Source organism: Xenopus tropicalis, chromosome 1 (genome assembly GCF_000004195.4).
Source record: "Xenopus tropicalis strain Nigerian chromosome 1, UCB_Xtro_10.0, whole genome shotgun sequence".
NCBI lineage: Eukaryota > Metazoa > Chordata > Amphibia > Anura > Pipidae > Xenopus > Xenopus tropicalis.
The window spans coordinates 86,284,245-86,304,759 of NC_030677.2; the positions used below are offsets into that span (position 1 = coordinate 86,284,245).

The 20,515-nt window shown below is 39.6% G+C and overlaps 1 protein-coding gene across 2 annotated transcripts in view; it reads left to right on the forward strand.

Annotated features, from left to right (window-relative positions):
• Positions 1-20,515, forward strand: part of cds1 (CDP-diacylglycerol synthase 1) — a 50,999-nt gene that overhangs the window by 5,084 nt on the left and 25,400 nt on the right. For both annotated transcript variants that reach the window (XM_031903465.1, XM_002937878.4), the window contains 2 exons: positions 16,324-16,445; positions 17,091-17,187. In XM_031903465.1, coding sequence (XP_031759325.1) covers positions 16,324-16,445; positions 17,091-17,187 — 219 coding nt within the window. The remainder of the gene's footprint in view (positions 1-16,323; positions 16,446-17,090; positions 17,188-20,515) is intronic.

Consider the following 20,515-nt stretch of genomic DNA (forward strand, 5'->3'; position numbering starts at 1 on the left):
ATTACACAATCATGGTAATATTTGCTAATTTGGCAAAGTTGCAGTACGAGCAGATCTTTCCCAACTGGGTCAAATAAGAATTATGTAGAAGAATAGATGCTATCGTTTGGCCCCCAGTACAACAATCAAATCTTAATGAAGGCTATGGACACCCATCAGCCTTTGCCCAATAAGATTTTTTAATCTGCCTAATTTTTGGCCCCTACATGGCTGATAAATTGGCAAGTATGGCCATCGTACACTCAAAATTCCTAGTGATTGCCAGCAATGTAAATTGTAAAATAACATAATCATGTTAAAATGCCCCCTGATGCATTTTTCTGCAAATACTTGATTAATTATGTACTTGCAGCAATTTAGTCTCCCCCCCTGGAAAGTAAGGGTGCCAGTGGCTCTTATATATTTGGATATGTGGCGAGCTGTTCAGGGCATATTAACAGGCATTCCTTACAAATGTTAGGCTACACAGGGGCGCTGCTACAATGAAGTGAGTTGAGAAACTCGCCCCAGGCGGCAGCGCCCCCAAAGTTACCAGGGGTGGCAAAAAGCCTCTCCTAATAACTTAAAGAGACGAATTTCCAGTTTTCAAAATGGAAATTCGGCTCTGCTAGTGCAGAGAGCGCAATTCCGCTCTCTACACTAGCAATGTAGCACCCCGTGGATCCCCTTCGGCAGTAGCATGGGGGGCCGAGGGGAGGGCATCGGAGGAGCCGTGTTGGGCGGCTCGGGACAAAAACGAGGCTACATAGATTTAGAAAGGGATTTTTTTTTCTTTTGTGAAAATTCCTTTAGTTATTCTGGTATGAGTTTTGTGGGGAATGTATGAATTTTTATTATATAAGGCTGTACAGAGCACAATAGACTGGTTGGTGCTTTGTTTAGACAATAAATATCTTACCCCCTTTCTGCTTTTATTGGTGGTATGTTTGTATATAATCTATATATGACATGTATGCATCCATTACATTTTCAGTGCTGCAAAATATTTGTACTTTATAAATGCGTATTATTATTATTACTAACTTATTATTATTACAAAGGACAGCATATTTGTTATTCTTTTGCAAATTATACTTAGCTTAATGGCCAGATTTAAACTAGCATTTCTGTCCCTTTATACAGCTATCCCCAGCAGCCTATATCCTTTTTTTTTTTTCTAATAAGATCATTTGTCCCTAGGGCCAAACGATCAGATCAGCTTGGGAAAACATCTACATTATAAGATCCAAATGAGCAGATCCTATAATGCAGGGGTAGGGAACCTATGGCTCGTGAGCTGGATGTGGCCCTTTGGATGGCTGCATCTGGCTTGCTGCCAAATCTTTAATTAATTAATAACGGGGGGCGTGGCCTGCATTCAGCGGATAGAAGATGTGTTCTAAGCCTTAGAACACGTCTTCTATCCACCGAGCGCAGGCCATGCCCTCCTCCGCATCGCATCCAGCATCCTTGGGCCTGAAGCCGCATCTTCCTCCACAGGCAGCCGCAAATCGAGGCCCTGGCTTCGGCCGAGCTCCTGTCGGCAGCCCACGTGAATGCGATGCTTGCGCACTGCTTCGCATCCTGCTTCCGCTGCCCCTGCTCTGCTGGCTCTCGCGGAATTACATTTTAAAATATGTGGTGTTTATGGCTTACTCAGCCAAAAAAGTTCCCGACCCCTGCTATAATGTATGGCCAGCTTTAATTAAGAAGGTCCTTGCCTTGCATCATTTAAATGTCATATGATATACAGTAAATGAATCACTGAAGGCAAAACTTGCTAGAATTCCAAAGCTACTGATATGAGTATAGTACATTGTGTAATGATATGTCCAAAGGTAATCACTAAGTTATCACAAAGCGTAGTCAATATGACAAACATATGATAAGAAGCAAGACAATAAAGTAATTTAAAATTTGTGCTTTTCTTTTCTGTAACCAATGTCAGTAAAATGCAGTGTTCTCCCAAGAAAATGTATTTTGCCTTGTGGGATGAAAAATTAGCTGGGTGGGAAAAAAAAACACTTTTTTTTTTTAATAGAAGCCAGTAGGATTGTACGTTTCTGCAATTACATTGAATGGCGAATCTGCAGAAGTGCACAGAGGTGGCTAAGGTGAGGGCAGGCTTTTAAGCTGGGCAGCTTAAAAACACTGAAGGACTAAAAGGGGCTGGATACTGGTATAATGGCAGGTGTGCACAATGCTGTGGAGTTAGTTTATAAATCCTTCAATTATTGTACCTCCGATTCTGACTCTAGACTCCTCTGTTTTTAATATACTAATTTTCCATGTTGTTTGAAAGAGCAAAACATATAAGGCATTTTAACACTGCCAAAGCTCAACAATTTTAAAGCTATATAAAGATGGTGTCTGCTTTTGTGAACCAACCAAAAAACAAACTAGGAAGGTGATGTACTACCCTATTGGTTATCTAAGCCTGTCAAAGTAAGCACGAATGAGGATAGTCTTCAAGTATGGGTCTAAATCTATAACATGTCATGTTCACCATCAGACAATAGTCTGAATTTGAACAGCCCTTGCTGAAAAAAACATTTTTGTAATTTATCTTTATTATTTAAATGTTTTAAATGTTAGTTTTTAGATACAGACCAGAATCTGTGCTACTAACAGGCTCTCTCCTATGTCTTCTGAAGGGCTTGCTCTAGCTTGCTTTCTGTCCAAAACAGTGGGATAAATCACCCCACATCACCTATTAAGGGTCCTGATGTGAACTCTAAATTGCTCTTATCAGCCAGGGATTAGAGCAGGGCATGCCTAAAAACTGTTTATTTTGACAGTGTGACTATTAGATAAGATATTCTGACCACTAATGTTGCTGGTGTGTCACTTGTTTTTTCATTGATTTGCAATTTTTGTGGTTTTATTGCATTTTTATCACTGTATTAGTGTTCCTGACCTGTTTTTTACCATAGCTTTGCCATGTGGTACCTTGGTGCAAAAAAATATCTTTACCTATTTTGAATTCATCGGAAATATATGTCTGGAGTATATATAATATCTGGAGTGTCTGTACAGTAAGGGGGTCTTACAGCACATAATACACTGTCAGGGGGCTCTGTATTCAAAAGCTGAGTTGGCAGATGAGAATTCCATATGCACTATTTTCATTATGGGGTACAGACTTTAGTATATCTATGCATATTGGGTATCAAACTGTTCAGTAGTCCTCTGGTGTTCATATATGGGGTGATTTGCCTTTGTATGTAAGAAATTGTGTGAGATAAATGCGGCAAATTGCAACATTTTTAGGCGATTTTCTGAAATGTCTTAAAAACTACTAACTTTAGAAAAGCTATGCAGATTGGTACTTTGGTGTAGAAAGGACTTTTTACCCATGTTGAATTTGTCAGAATGTGTACTTTCAAAAAAACATATGGTTTTCAGGTGTTGCTGTACATTTAGGGGGTCTTACAACACATTACAATACGTTACAGGGGGTCTTATTTGCAGATGATGAGTTAGCAGCTGAGAAAATTCAAATGCACTAATTTCCATTTGGGGTCCATATATATCACATACTTTGGTAAATTTATGCATATTGGGCATCAAACTGTTCATTTTTAGGGTGATGTGTCACTGTATGTAAGAAATTCTGTAAGATAAATGCGGCAAACTGCAACAATGTTAGCCGATTTTGAAAAATGTCATTAAAAAACGATAATTTTAGGAAAGCTTTGCAGATTGGTACTTTGGTTTAGAAAGGCTTCTTTACCCATGTTGGATTTGTCAGAATGTGTACTTTCCAAAAATATATGGTTTTCTGTACAATTAGGGGGGTCTTACAGCACATAATACACAGTCACTGGGCTTTTTTTTTTTTGCAGAAAAGAAAATTCAGTTGGCAGCTGAGAAAATTCATATGCACTATTTTTATTTGGGTGCCTCTGTACACCACATACTTTGGTAAATCTTTGCATATTGGGCATCAAACTATTCAGTAGACCTCTGGCATTTATATTTAGGGTGATGTGTCATTGTATTTAAGAAATTTTGCAAGATTAATGTGACAAATTGCAACAATTTTAGGCAATTTTTAGAAAAGTCATAAAAACTGCTAACTTTAGGTAAGCTTTGCAGATTGGTACTTCAGATCGTGTACTTTCCAAGAATATGTGGTTTTCTGGGGATCTACATTTAGGGGGTCTTACGAGACATAATATACAACTAAAGGGGTCTTATTTGCCAGAGCACCCGAGAAAAATTAATATTCAGTAATTTTCATTTGGAGTCTGGACACGTGTCCTTTTAGTGAATCGAGCGTTAAGTCGCAAAAAATAAGAAGCAATAAAATTTTTTACCCATGCTATAAATAGTGCTCGTTTTAACGCACTTTAGTGAACCAACCCCTATATCTTATATAAGCTTGTCCTGAAAAAAATAATATGGTAAACTAAAATTTCCCCCGAGGAAAGGTAGGATTCACATTGCTGGATATATTATTTTGGTTTAGGGAGCAGGACCACAGCTGTTTCGATACATTGATGTGGATAAAGTTTTGGATTTCCATGCATCCTGAAAAATGCTTAGTAAATAAGGTATGATACATTTTTTACATAGTTCCACTGGCAGTTCATTAGCGCCTTTGCCCCTAGGGAAGGAGTCAACAGCCTTGTATTTGTGTCAGTAATTTTTGAGTCTAGATAACTTCTCAGTTCTTCTGATAGTTTAGGGAAAGTAAGAGAATTCTCGAAATGTAACTTTTGGTCCAGATCCCTCTGTAATTTGCAAGCATATAGGTCTATGTAGAACTCTAGCATAACATTTATTTATATGTGATGGTTTGAAATAAGTTCAGCCCCATTTAGGGGGGGTCATTGTTTACATTTGCAATATAGACAAGTAACCTGCCAGATTTTTCTCCATTTAACATAATGTTGGTTTTAGAGAAGTATCTGTTCTTGGCTTTAGTAGTAAGATAGTCAGTCAGTGAAATCATTTTTCACCTGTTTGAGTTTCAACAGGTTGGGCTCTGTGGGATTTATCAACAACCATTCCTCTAGCTCTGTTACCACCCTTTCTTTAATGGTTTGTGACTCCCTGGAACATTTGTTAAATGAGTATATTGCAGAACTAAGTACCCCCTAATATAAGCCTTGAAGGCATACCATAAGACAATAAATCACTGGATGGGTGTCTATTTAGGGAAAAAAAATCCTATTGCTTCATCAACATTAAGGGGCACATTTACTTATCCACGAACGCTCCGACCGTTTGCTCGATCGGTCCAATCGTATTTTCTGCGACTTTTTCGGCGCTTGTGTGAAATTTTCGTTTCCAATCCGAATTTTTCCCATTCGGGATTCGAACTTGTGTTTTGGTAAATCTGCCCCTAAGTATATTTAATCAAACTAGGTTTAATGATCATCAGGGGTGCTCATTTTGTGGTCCCCTGTTAAACTTTAGCACCAACATGGCATGGTTCGAGATACCACTTGGGAGGTATACAACAGTGCTTAGTGTGTCAGGGGCTCTGTTATTTAAAAAAGTAAAGTCTATCTGGGAAAGCACACTATGATAAGCAATAAAGCAAGCGTATTGTCTCTGATTGTGGTGTTTAATATGCCAAGCCTTTCTGAGATTAACTAAGGAGATAAGCTGCCCGATCTTTGTGAGAAGAAAGTCTTGTGCAGTTGTACCCCATATTGTTAGCCTGTCTAATGTGACATCAAGAAGGGTATTAAAATCTCTTACCGGCATCGTAAGTGTGTGGGGGAATTGAGCGATAAATTGTATCATTTAGCTGTATATGGGTGTGGTAAATTTATATTGCCTAATATTGCTTCTTGGGCCTGGGAAATATTGTGTACAAATAAGTATTGCCCTTTAGGGTCAGACTTAAATTGGTGTAGCTGGAAGGGGAGGGTGGGGTAGCCCATTTCCCACCCCTTTCACCGAGATCCCAACATTGGGCAGAACTTCTCCCCATAATTCGTAAATCTTAAGGTTAACACAGACCCATAAAATAATGTGATATTGAATAATCTAATGATTATTACATTATAAGATTCTTACAGTTTTAGTGGTATAATATTGTTCATATTTATTTGCCAAAACGGGAGATCTCTGCAACTGTGGACAACTGCTGGGTTATAAGCATACACTGTTTAAAATAAAGCAATTATGTTTGAATTTATGACTTTTATCATGGGTAAACAAAGGTGTGGAAAGGACTACTCTAGGACAGTGTCAATTTTGTAAGAAGTTCAGAGCAGGGCTTTGTGCCTGAATATCTATTTATGAGAGTAATAGTAAATCTAGTACAATGTATTTTGTACAGGTACAGGACCCATTATCCAGAATGCTCGGGACCAAGGGTATTCCGGATAAGGGGTCTTTCCGTAATTTGGATCTCAACACCTTAAGTCTACTAAAAAATCTATATTACATTAATTAAACCCAATAGGATTGTTTTGCGTCCAATAAGGATTATTTATATCTTAGTTGGGATCAATTACAAGGTACCATTTTATTTCTACATAGAAAAAGGAAATCAGTTTTACAATTCTGAATTATTTGATTATAATGGAGTCTATGGGAGACGGGCTTTCCGTAATTCGGAGCTTTCTGGATAATGGGTTTCCGGATAAGGGGTCCGATACCTGTACCTAATTCTTGCTTGAAGAAATTATCCAAGTATCAATAGCTGAGATCAAGATACACCAGAATAACAGTTTTAGCTTTAGATTTGTACACCTCCCAACTGACCCTGTTTTTTTGGTGACAGCCCAAATTTGGAAACTAAAAAGAGTTTGGACTGTTTTGCATAACTTAGCAAATTATTTTTGCTACTTTTTTACTTGTGATGTTATTTTATTTAGTGTGTAGTGTTATAATTTTTAAAAACTCATGTTATAACTGCTATAATAATTCTCTTTGACAGAGCCTATAAAACTTTCAGAATTATAGTGTTAACTGTGAAAATGTCAAGTACCCCCTTGAGTTAAGTAGGACATCACTACAGTGTAATAATATTAGGGATGCAGCTACAGTAATCCAAGATATGGTATGGGATTTAGCCAGGATTCGGCCTTTTTCAGCAGGATTCGTATTCAGTCGAATCCAAGTGCTTGGCCGAAACTAAAGGCTTAAAATCACATGACTTTTTGTAGCATAAACACAGAAGCTGAAATTTTTTTGCTCGTTTTTGGTTTGGTTTTGTTTTGTTTGGGACTTTGCCAGATCTTTTGTGCAGAATTCAGGGTTTAGCCATTTACCAAAATAGTAGTAAAAAAAAGCGGTGCATCCCCAGATAATATATATGAATGAATAGAAACTTTGTACAATGCTTTTCTCTTGATTCTCTCTGTTGTGAATAAATCTATGGCCTCAAAGATTCACTTAATAAATATACATCATGTTTGGCTCAACAGCACAAAGCACTTTGATACACTTAGAGACAGATTTACCGAAACTCGAACTTTTCTTATATTTTTTTTATATTTTAAAATTAAATTCTTTTTTCCACACGTCTGACATTTACTAAAAAGTCTGAACTGAAAAAGTGCAGGAAAAAGTTGCAGAAAAGTCGGGAAACTCCAATTTCATAAAAAACCTCCAAAGTTTTGACACAAAGAAGGATCGTCCAGGAAAAGGAAGGGGCATCTGCCACTGACTTCTGCAGTATCTTGACAAGTTTAACTGACGAATTGTTAGATTTTGATTTTTAGACATTTTGTCACACGGTAAATCACTTTTTCTGCGACTTTTACTGTTAAAGAATCTGATTTAGAAAAATAAAAATCCGACTGTAAATGGTCCCCTTAGTATTTTGTAACAATTAGATTTGCACAGTAAAAATATGTGTTTGAACATTGTTAATGGACAAGTTAACACTGTTTGTATATGTTTGGAATTTAAACTACACAGACACTGTTTTATATCCTGATGACGATCTCTAGAGGATCAGAACATATAGCTTTATCAGTTTACATATAAATCTTAAATGCCTTAAACTCTTTAGGTTCTTGCCTGTTTTGGTTTTGGCACAAGATGCCTTACATGGATTAAAGGAGAAGGAAAGGTAAAAATTAGGTAAGCTTTATCAGAATGACCTATGTAAATACAGCTATAAGCACTCACAAAAAAAGCTGCACTGAGTCCTCTATCAAAAGAAACACAGCATTTCTTCTCTTCTTTTGTGTATTCATATATGTGATTTCCTCTCCCTTACTTAGTGTAACTGGAGGAGTCAAGGGGCCCACCAGGGACCCTTCCATCACTGCCCACCCCATACGTCGATTACAAACGCTACCTGATTCACTGGGGTGGATTAATTGAACCTTAGGCCTTAGGCCAGTGATTCCCAATGGTGAGACAAACATGAAAGAATTTCTTTGGGGATGCCAAATAAGGACTGTGATTGGCAATTTAGTAGCCCCATATGGACTGATGGACTGCAGGAAGCTTTGTTTGGAGTTTCCAAAACTTGCCTCCAAGCCTGAAATAAAAAAATGGTTACCTACTTTTAGGCCACTGGGAGCAACATAAAAGGGGGTGGTGAGCAACATGTTGCTCACAAGCCACTGATTGGGGATCAATGCCCTAGGCTGTTCTCCAGACAGGCCTCTCAATGCCAGCTACCCTTCCTGTTTCAAAAACCGTAACAGAGGGAAAGTAGAGCTTGCCACATACTGCTACTCTGTATTAATTTCTATGGGATGTTATAGTTGTACTTATCAGTGGGCAAAAGTAGGCGAATATACCATTTGATAAATACAGGTTTAAAAGTTTCATATAAATTTACTGGTGGCGATTGAATATCACTTTGGCTGTACATTTAAACTACCCACCCTTTGTTCTCTACTCTTTTTCTCTTTAACTTCCCCTTCTGTCCATGGTACCTTCATGTTCTTCTTTTGGCTTTCTCATCTACCTTGTTGCTTTTCCTTATATTATCTTCCTTTTCCCCCCAAAATCCAATTCCCACCTTATATTTACAGTATCCTGTATCCCAATTCATTTTTTTATTCCTCTGATGCAATGTGATTGGATTCATCTCACTAGTTCTGCAGCTAAGTCCTTTTTTTTCTTCCTCTGATGCAATGTGATACTGCTAGCTCCCTTCCGAAGAGAGAAAAGCATGACTACTGAAGAGAAGACCAGCTACTTGGCACTCGGCAAATAGAAGGTGTTCAGTATTGTTGGCTAAGCAGAGAATTGTCACGCTGTGTACTGAAGAGAGAACTGCATGCTGAAAGCACACAGCTCTCTGCTTGTTAGTGGCAGCCTTAGGCTCCTGAGACCCATAGGCGATGAACAGCCATCCAGATCACCCCTGTTATATTTTGCCACTGTCATTACACATACTTCCACCCTCACATGACAGACCTGAGGCAGCGGGGATTTGTTCTAGTACCCTGGTGGGGCAATCCGACCCTGTTTACTATTAAGTGCTTTTCTCATATCTACATTAAGTTGGGGCATTGGAGCATTTAGCAATGCAAGTGTTAGGAAGCTGTTATTTGGTTACCTGCCCATTTTTCGTTTGGGAGGCTGCTGGGTGTAAAGGGAGGGGTGCTATCACTCCACTGCACTCCCTGCAGTGTAGCAGTAAAGTATGATCGAAGTTTATAGGAGCACATGGCTGAGGGACCTGTAAAACTGAGAATATGTCTAGACCTATGTCAAAATCTGTATGCTCTTTTGAAAAACTGATTTTTCCGGGATGGCATACGCAGCACCGCGATTTCCCCAAAATCGCGGAAGTTGCCTTGAGAGGAACTGAGTGCCTCGTATGCCTTCCCACCGGCGATTTACATTCTCGCTGGTGGGATGGCATTTTGGGGAGATTAGTCGCCCGCGACAAGGGAGATTTGTCGCAGGCGACTAATCTCCATGTGTGTCAAAGCCCTAAGCTTACATATGAGAACAGAAGACCAGCCATCAAATTTGATAATGTTTGGGCCCCATGGTGTAACATAATCCCTTTCCCAACCCAACCTGCTGGTGTTAGACACCTACGGAGTCTGTTGCCCAATGCCTTGGCCTTCTGTAGTGAAGCGAATAAAGAAAGGTATATTATAGTAAAAGCAAATAGTAGTGTAAATAGAATGCTCCTCTGTAATTTTATTAGGTAACCTTAATTAAGGTTAAAAAATGAATGAAGAACTTAAAAGTCAGTTACATGAAACAGATATCACGGGGGAGGGGTAAACACTAGAGGTCAGCTGAAGAAGGAGGATGTAGGTTTGGTCAGGGTGAAATTGGGATGTATAGAAAAAGGTTCCACTGTATTTTAATTTATTAATTCTTCTTTACTTTTTACTTTTATGTATACGGAAAAAAGTAGGTGATACTTATGTATCGGAAAGAAAAGTTTAAAGATGCCATCATCTGTGATAGTGATAGTGCTAAAGGCGCTAAAATCCTTGAGCATCTATCACAATACATCTCTACCATGGTGTTTTTACAAGAAAAATAGTCGATTTGCTGAATCCTTGTTTACACCTCTACCACTGGTGCGAGTTCCAGTGAAAAAAATAAATTAGCATCAAGGAAAAGACAATAAGGCAGAAAAACTGCTTTATGTTGGTACTTAATGACCTGTGGAAAATAAGATGCTTTAAACTGGAAACTGGATTTTCTTTAAAATGTCAGAAATTTTCATGAAAACCCATAACTTTATTATTGTTTTTTATTGGAATTTAGTAGTTTAGGGTTAAATGACATGCTGTACTGTATTTAATTATTTTAGGTTTGTCAGAATGTATTTTATCCAAAAATGTATGGTTTGCTGAGGTGAACCTACCTTTAGTGAAATTTTTGGTCTTGAAATTTTAAGTATGCAGATGTCTGAGGTGGGGCTTTGGAAATTTGGTAGTGTACTGCTGGGTGCTTTTGACCTATACAAGTCAGAAATCTCCCTTAAACTATAAATATTTGGTATTCTGGAGATAAACGAAAAATTTTTCATACTTATCGTGATTTTCCTCCATATCAGCACTCTCCGGGATAGCCCTCCCCTCTCCTCATGGAAGAACCCCTCCCACCAATTAAATAAATTACCACCATTACCCATGTCTCGTAAAAAGCCTGAGCTAGGTGGTAACCCAGGGAGGGAGCCTGCTCATATGGAGGGGTACCAGGAAAGAAAAATCATGGTAAGTATGAAACAATTTTCCCTTTTACTGTCCATATCAGCACTTTTTGGGAGATTGCAAGCTTCATGAACGTCAGGTGGGACAAAAGCACAACACCAAAGAAATGCAACGTGCAATATTTAATGAGCATAGGAGATGGTAGACAGAACATTACAACCAAAGTGCGTATAGTTGGCTGAAGGCACATCTAACCGATAGTGGGAGATAGTACGTACTTCTGCTGCCCAAGAAGTCATCTGACCCCTAGTTGAGTGAGCCATTGTTCTGGGAGCTGGTAGACCTCTAGAAGAGTAAGCCTTCGAGATAACCCCTTTGATCCACCTGGAGATGGTAGATTTGCAAGCTGCTTCACCTTTCCTTTTGCCCTCAGGCAGTACGAATAGTCTTTCAGCTTTCCTGAAATCTTGCGTAGCTTGACTATAAGCTTTCCAACATCCAGAAGATGCAGAGGATTATCCTACCATCCTTCTTCAGAAAGGATGGCAGAACCAGCTCCTCTTGGACATGAAAATCTGTGACCACCTTGGGCTTGAAAGTAGGAATAAACTTTGGGATAACTTTATTCTGAAGGAAAACTGGACTATCCTGCAACTTTTTTGGCTGAAGTCACTGTGACCAGAAAAAACATTTTTAAGATTAAATACCAAATCGAGATCTCTCGAATGGGCTCAGATGGTTCTGTTGAGATGAAGTCTAGAACCAATGGAAGGTCCCATTCCAGGCACGAAGGTCTTCTGGCTGGTAGCATGGGCATAGCTGACCTGAAGAACTTAAAGGAGAAGGAAAGCCTAAGTCACTTGGGAGTGCCAAAATGTTAGGCACAAATGGTTACTGGATCAACAGATCCCTGGAGAGTGGAAGTTTCCACTGTGGGGCAATTGACAATCTGAGAAGAGTGGGAAAACAAGGCCACCGGAGCAATGCAGATTAATTTTCCCCTGTTTTCCGAACACTCGGAATTAGAGGAAGAGGAGGAAAAATATAGCATAAATCCTTCAGCCACATTTGCACAAGCGCATCCACCCCCATCGTTTGAGGGTCTTTTCTCCTGGCGAAGAAACTTCTGCATTTCGTATTTATTGCAGAGACCATAAGGTATATGCATGGGGATCCCCACCTGCTTACAATTTGAACGAAGACCTTTGGATGGAGTTGCCACTCGTGAGGGTATAAAGAGCTGCAACGTAAGAAGTCTGCATGGTACAAAGGTCGCTGTTAGAGCTAACAGATTGTTCTGCACAGGCAAATAGTGGTTCCACTTCTGCCAGGAGACGTAGAGTCCTGGTTCCTCCTTGACTACTGACATATGTGACAGCTGATATATTATTGCTTCTGATCCTTACTCTGCCTCTTAGTTTGTCTCGAAAAAACTGCAGTGCTTGCAGGATGGCCCTTCTTATATATTTGAGGGCACGTCTGATGATGACTGCAGCTATCGACCTTGCGCCGCTTTTCCTTGGAAAACTGGTATAACATCCTGAGGTTTAGAATTGGACGCCACAACCCTGAAGGTTAACGTACCTGGAAGAAATGGGAATAGACCCCTTTTCCCTGTTATTGCACGGGAACTGAAACAATCACATTCTAAGACAACATTTGTTGAAGACAAACCTGTAGAGCCTGTCTTTTTTTCCAGTGTCTTTGGTAGGGGTGATATCAAAAACTTTGAGGAAGGAGTGTGATTTCGAAACTCTAGCCTGTATCCCCTTCTCACAATGTCTAAAACCCACTGATCTTCTGTGGATTTTTCCCAGTTGGCCAGAAAATGATGTAACCTCCCTCCTACCTCCGGCCCCTTTAGAAGGGCTTTCTGTAGGCAGAAAAAGAAGTTGCTGGTTTGGAACCAAAATGTCAAAAGGAGCTAATGTGATCTCCCAACCAGTTATCTGATTTTGCTGCTTCTTTCCTACCCTTGAATGGTCTAGACTTATTATGGGAATGTCTGGACCTGTATGGGATTCTACTATGAAAAAACATTTTTGTTTGTTGTTTGCGCTTTTTTTGTGGCAGAAACTGACTTCTTCCCAAAAAGCACCTGTTCTTGGAATGGCAGAGAACATAAGGCTGTTTTAAAGGTTAAATCTGCTTCCCAGGACCTCAGCCATAGAGCCCTTCTTGCTGCCACGGAAAGTGTTAAGGATCTAGAGGCTAACCCAATGATATCCATAGAAGCATTGAGAAGGAAAGAGGCTCCCTGCCTGAGCTCAGAAAACCCCTCAAGGATGTCCGAGAGCTCTTGCCCCTCTCTGATGGCTGACTCAAGATTTTCCAGCCAGATTTCCATGGCCTTGGCCACCGAAATGCAAGCTACAGCTGGTTTGGCCATTTCTCCTGCCACTCTGAATGCTTACTTCAACTCCAAATCAATTCTCATATACATGGGATCCTTTTAATGTGGCCAGTGGCAGTAAGGTACTCTTTGCTAAGTGAACAACTGGGGCAACCACCGATGGAGCACAGGTCTTTCACCTCCTCCTGTTTAAACAGATACAGCTTGCTGAATTTAGACTGAGCCTTTCATTTCCTACATGCCTCCTCCCATTCTCCTCTAATAAGGTTGTTTACTTCCTGATGCCAGGGAAAGGTCTGTGCCCTCTTCTTGGATCCCTGAAGGAAGGAGGGGCAGGTTTGCTGATTGTCCTCTACTAAATCCAGTGTACTTTTGACAGCCTTGATTAGAGGAGGAACCATGGCCTCATCGAAGGCTGGATGATCCTCCTCAGATTCTTCCTCTGACGAGGAATCAATGTCGAGTATATCCTCTCCAATCTTATCTGATTCCACTTGTGGTTTTTTAGAGGATGTAGAGCCAGAACCTCCTGAGAAACTGGCTGTTTGATCCATGACAAGACATCCATCCATGACATCAGACTGGGAAAAGGCTGAACTTCCCGCTGCTGAATTCAAGCAATCTTGGCATAACTTCTTGTTAGGTAGAGGAACTTCCGAGCATCCTAGGCATGAGCCAGGGTCTTCAGCTGATACGCTCTGTCCTGGAGATGACGTACCTTGTTCCCTTGGCTTGGCCTTGGCTGGCTTCATCACTGTTAAGTTAAACAGAGGGTGTAAAAACAGCAGAGCCAAAAGCATAGGTAGGCTTTTTTTTTTTTTACCTCAACCTGGGAGTAGATTTATGAGGGTGGCAGCTTGTGACCCACAAAAAAGAAGCCTAAAATAACAATAGCAACAAATCATAACTAGGCTTCAAACCCTAAGGCACTAACCTAGGTCACGCTACTTACTCAGAGGAAGAGAACACATTGCTTGTGGGGGCAAAACAGTCGGGAAGCATTCCTACAGTGTGTCCTATAAATACTCTCCCTCCGAGCACAATATCCTGCGCTTGCAGTAACCTTCCAGCTCCCTTACATTGGAAGCCGGAAGTAGAAGAGAAAAATCTTCTGCCACCCTCCCCATTCTGTAAATATCACCTGACTCCTGCGTCTTCGCTCGAGGTAGGAGTCTTCCTGTCACAGCTGCCAGCAGCATTACCGCTCGCTGGGAAGGCCCCGAAAGGGGGAACATGAGTATAATTACAGTAAGAGCTCATGCAGGAAGAAACTACGCCCCGAATGCCTACAGATTCGAACAGCCTGCCACCCGTACCGATATGGGAGAACAGGAGCAAGTTCATCAATACCCATACAAGGAAAAGACCCTAGGCCAAAAACTTCGGTTCCTGAAATGCATTTCCACACATCCACGCTATGCCCGGTGAAATTAACATAACTCCTTGCCAAAAGGAGTGAGGAGAATGAAGAACCAAAAAGACATGGGTAGGTGGTAACGGTGGTAATTTATTTGATTGGTGGGGGGGTTCTTCCATGAGGATAGGGGAGTGCTGATATGGAGAGGGCCAGGGAAATATAGTTTTTCCTAGGTAAGCTAAAAGTCCACCACCAGGGAAATGCCCCTAAATTGAATGAGCACAAAATGTTCAATTACCGTCTGGCAATATACTGTAAGTATTGGTAAAAAATCTTCTGGCAGTGAAGGGGTTAAACAAGGATGTCCCTTCCCCACTCTTATTTGCATTGGCAGTTGAGCCCCTAGCACATGAACTATTCAGCACTATTGGTATTGTTGGTTTTTAGCTTTATGCGTATTACATATTGTTATTCATTGTGGATCCAGGAAAATCTGCTCTAAAAGTTAATTGGGGTAAATTTGTTTATTCTCTGCAGTGTACTGTTTTTTTTTAACTTAGGGAAAGTGCTGTGCCACTGTCATATGTTCTAATTAATATGCCAGAAAATCTTAATGATTTAAAGATTCACAAGATGCCACTTATTATATAATACTTTATATGTTTCAACTTTGGTCTACCAGAAATGCACATTTACTGTATTTCCCCTCAGCTCTACACTGATGGTTTCATTATGCTATAGAGGGCAATTTGATCCAGATCCAGACTCAACTGGTCGAGTAACTAGGCAATGAGAGTGTGCCCATATAAAGGGTTGGCTGGAGTCTAGTCCATGTCAATGACAGTTCATTCTCCACCTTACACATGGCAAGATACGTACAAGATGTATACATTTACCTACCTGTTTTTATCTGGTAATACACCTGTAGAATGTAGAGAAATTCATATCTTAAATACTTTTTTTGATTTATACTAAATTATTCATATTAATTTAGCTTTAACATTTATGTACCATATCTGGTGTCAGCCACTGATAACTTGTTTCAGGGGAGTTATTAAAGGGGAAGGAAAGATAAAATTAACTTATACCCCGAGTTGGAAAATCGCACCAGCTCGGGGTAGCTGCAAATGAACAATCCTCTTCCTTCCCTTGTCTATCTTTGCAATCTTGTGCCGGCACATGTGCAGTAGAGTGTAAAAGCAGTTTTTTTTTGTTAAAGTTCAGCTTTCCACTCTACTGTGCTTGTGGAAGTGGCGCAAAGACAGAGGAAGGAAGAGGATCGTTCTCTCGCAGCTGGTTTATTTTTTTCCTAACAGGTGCACCACCCTCGGGTATAAGGTAAGTGATGACAATCACTGGTGGTCGTCTAACATTTTAGCATCCCCCAGTGATTGTACCTCCTCTCTTCTCCTTTGCAAATTTTGCAAATTGGGTCCTGTAACTTTTACACCTGATTAAGCATAATTGCTTTTTCCGCCCTCCTGTAACCAATATAGCTCCATCCTTAGTTAAGCCACTCTTAACCTGTATTTAACTGTTTATACCTATTTAAGATCACTGCTTATGTTCTTCCTTAGGAAACCTCCACAGAGGGCAAATATGTGGAAGACGACATTGATTCGGACATTCCTGATGTTTTACCCTTTAATGACAGCACTCCAGAAGTCCTTAAGCCAGTGCTATCTGGCTTGTCCTCCAGGTAACAATAGCAAGAAAAAATAAGCATTGTCAAGTCTTACTGGTGAGCTAGTATTAACTTATTCCAACATAAACTATTATCTCTGACAACTTTAAACTGTTGGTTTTAAGAATATTCCAATACACCGTCAGGATAACTTATGATATTTTTTATGCATCTGTATAAGTTTGCTATAATCCGATGTCATGCAAAGTTGCCTCCTGAAGCCATGTGAAGGGTTTTTACCAGCGACTCCTATTGTTGCCGGTGGAAAGCCTTTTTGGGACGGCTTGTCGCGTGCGACTGAACTACTTGGTGGGTTCTTACCCTAATGGTACTGGCACACAAGGAGATTAGTCACCCACGGTAAATCTTTACTACAAATCTTCTGCATATGTTTTTCCACTGGCAATAATGTAAATCACTGGTGGGAAAACATATGCAGCATTTTATTATTATTATGGGCGATTTACATTATTGCCAGTGGGAAACCATATGCATTTTTTTGATTTGTAGCCCCTGGTAGCAAAGATTTATCGCAGGCAACTAATCTTCTTATGTACCATTACCCTAATGCAGGGAGTTGTTGCATAATAAGGTATTAACTGATTACATTAATATATAAGTACCATTATATTTAATATTTATGTGCAATTTATCTTGCAGATGGAAAAATTGGTGGATTCGTGGTATCTTTAGTTTAACAATGATTTCATTGTTTTTTTTTCTTATCTATATGGGACCAGTCATGCTGATACTTTTGGTAAGTTAGGAGACCAGTATGGCTCCTTTACTGTTTGTAATTGTTATGGTTCACTATTGACTGCTGCTTTGCCTTTAGAATATACCTGCTTTTTCTCTGCTGGCAGAAAAACACTATGTGCCAGGTTGGGTGCTGCATTTTTAAGTGAGAACACAAGTTTACAGAGGTTAGAAACAAAATATCCCATATGTCACACTTAAAGATTCAGCACAGTATTTACCAGTCCTAAGTTTGTGGCTTTGGTTCCAACCAGAACACTATCTGTGTGGAGTATATATGCTCGCCCTGAGTTTTCCTAGGTTAATCTGCTTTGTCTCAGAAACATACTGGTTGGTTAATTTACTTCATAACTTTGACACTAATGTGTACTTGTGCCTAAATCTGAGAAATGATAATGTAAGCTTCACTTAGACATAGATGTGGGTAGTGTACAGCACTAAGCTCCAGGTTTTGAGTGGCCAGATTACTGACATGGAGACCCACACAGGGACTAATGATCATCAGCAATGGCCAATGATTCACTACATGGCAAAGTATACAAATTTTAGCTAAAATATACTTGAGATTGGCTCTGTAGTCTTACTCCAGGTCTTGTGTAAAGTAGTTGGTTAGTGGTTCTCCCTTTTAGTGCTTGTGGCTGCTATTGGTGTTGCTCAGCCTTTCACTCTTTCTTGATGAACTGGAGTACTGGATTTGAGTCATGTCTGATCTCCATATCATTGCTTTACTAATCCTCTTGTGGCTTAAGGAAAGCAAATCCAACCAACAGTGTTCCAAAAGCTAGCGGAGCACATAAAGAACAGAAAGACTGCTATTGCTGCATATAAAAGGGCTAACTTCATTTTAACACCCCATAGATGTTGGACAAGCAGGTGTCTGGAAACTTGGCCGTATACTGTATGTAACAGTTGACGAGTATGACCATTTTATCATCAATTTAAGAATTAATGAATTTCCATGTTACTGGTGCTATAAGTTTCAGGTGGTATTCATCCATCAAGAAAGCTATGGAAGGGAGGAATTGTCTGGTTTATGCTTGAAAAGCAAGACAGATGACGGAAATAAAGATTAGTATATTCTGTGTGATAGGAGAAATCAAGGGATGTGATAAGCTCACCAAGAAAGAGAATGTAAAGAGTGAAGAGAAGAGGCCCTAAGAAAGACCCTATGGGCACATCAACAGAGACATCAACGGTTTGAGAAGTCCTGTTAAAAATGTTTGCACTGAAGTTGTACGCATAGATAGGATGACAGTCATGGTAGAGCAGCAACCAATGGTACAACGCATTAGCAAGTATATTAAAGAGAGAATGGTTCACTGTATTAAATACTGCAGAGAGATTAAGGAGTATGAGTATGGAATAGTTCCCTGCTTCTTAGCAGCATTGATATAGTAGATGACCCTAGTTAAAACTGTTTCAATAAAGTAACCTGTGTGGAAACCTGACTGAAAGGGGTTAAGAAGATGGTTGGTATGCAGAAAATTTAACAATCGATTGGAGACAATATGTTCTAGGAGCTTGGAAGGAATGGGAAGTAGTAAGAGACAGCTGTTCTAGGCTGTATTGTTATCTAAGCTACTTGTGAGAGATGCAGGCCTGCACAAGTGTGTTTTCCTTTTGGAATCTGTATTGCAGAGTTTAACCCTTTCCCTGCCAACGACGTAGCTCCTACGTGCTGGCATAAAGAGTCGTTAGGGGGGTATAACACACTCGCAGCACTTATAGCACTCACGCTTACTTGCACACACACGCACACAACACACATTTTGGCAAGTGTACACACACACATATGCAATTTTGTGGATTTATTTTTTTTATCGCAACATTTTTGCCTGAAAAAATGTTTTATTGCCATTGCGGATAGCGTGTTCGCTAACCACACTGGACAATATCGTTTGTGTATTATTTTGGTGTTTTTATTACATTTTCTGTGATTTTGGTGCATTTATAGTCATTTTATTGCATATATTTTATTGCATATCTCCCATGTATCATTAGGTACCAAGATAAAACACCCTGTTTTTTATCTTGGTACCTAATGATACATGGGAGATATGATGGTGCAAACTGGAAGTTTTGAGAGGATTTTTGGAAATCTTATCAAAATTGTCAATTTTACGAAAGCTTTGGGGCTTGGTACTTTGGAGTAGAAAACATGGGTACCCATTTTAGATTCGGGGGAATGTGTACTTTCCAAAAATATGACTTTCTGGGGTGAGTGTACTTTTTACTAGCTTTATCCCACACAAAATGATGTAAATGTGTTGATTTCGCAGAAGCTGAAATAACAGAAATGATAGATCATATGGGGATATGTTTACATTGGGGCCCCTACATGCCACATACTTAGGTAAACCTATACATATTGGGCATTAAACTGTTCAGTGAACCCCTGGTGTTCATATTTAGGGTGTTTTATCTGGTTACTTTATGACCTGTAGGAGATAAGATACTATAGACTGGAAGCTTTGAAGTGATTTTTTTAAAAAATCAAATTTTTTGATAAAAACCAATAATTTTAGGAAAGCATTGCAACTTGGTAGTTTGGAGTAGACAGACAGTTCTACCTATTCTGGATTGCCCAGAATCTGTTCTTTGTAAAAATGTATAATTTTCTGGGATAAACTTTCTGTTATTGGAATTTTTGGCCTTGAAATTTAAAGTATGCAGCTTTCTGGAGCAGTTCTTTGGAAATTTGGTAGTGTATAGGTCAAAAACTCCCAGCAGTACAAGTGAGAAATCTCCATAAAACTATATATATATATATTTGGTATTGCCATGTTCAGGAGACATGGAACTTTCCAAATCAGTTGCATTTTCATGCACAAAATAATTTTTGTTTCTGGTGTATGTGTTTATATTATGGAAAATATTATTTTTTTTTCATTTTTTAGATATTTAGAAGCCTATATCTATGTTACAGAATTGGAATTACACAAACATTCTATCATATTTTGAAAGCTTAGGTTGTCCTGAAAGCCGTTTGGGTTTCTGAAGAACTGGGCTGATTTTTTTATTGGCTACAGGCTCTTTGCCAGGGATGGGCTGCAACTCACTGATGATTGTGCAGCTGCTTTGGGGGAGAGAATGCGAGATTTTAAACTAGGTATGAAAGGGGAGGGTGCAGTAAGTAATTATGTGGAAGATAGGTAGTAGGCATAGGAAAGGAAAATGGGGAGGAAACTTACTTGGGGGTACTGATAATGACAGGGAGGACCATAAGTTGTATAAGCTACATTCTCGCGCTGGTACTAGTATTAAATGTATATTTACAAATGCAAGAAGTCTGACTGGTAAAATGGGAGTGCTGGTACTGGAAAGGAAAT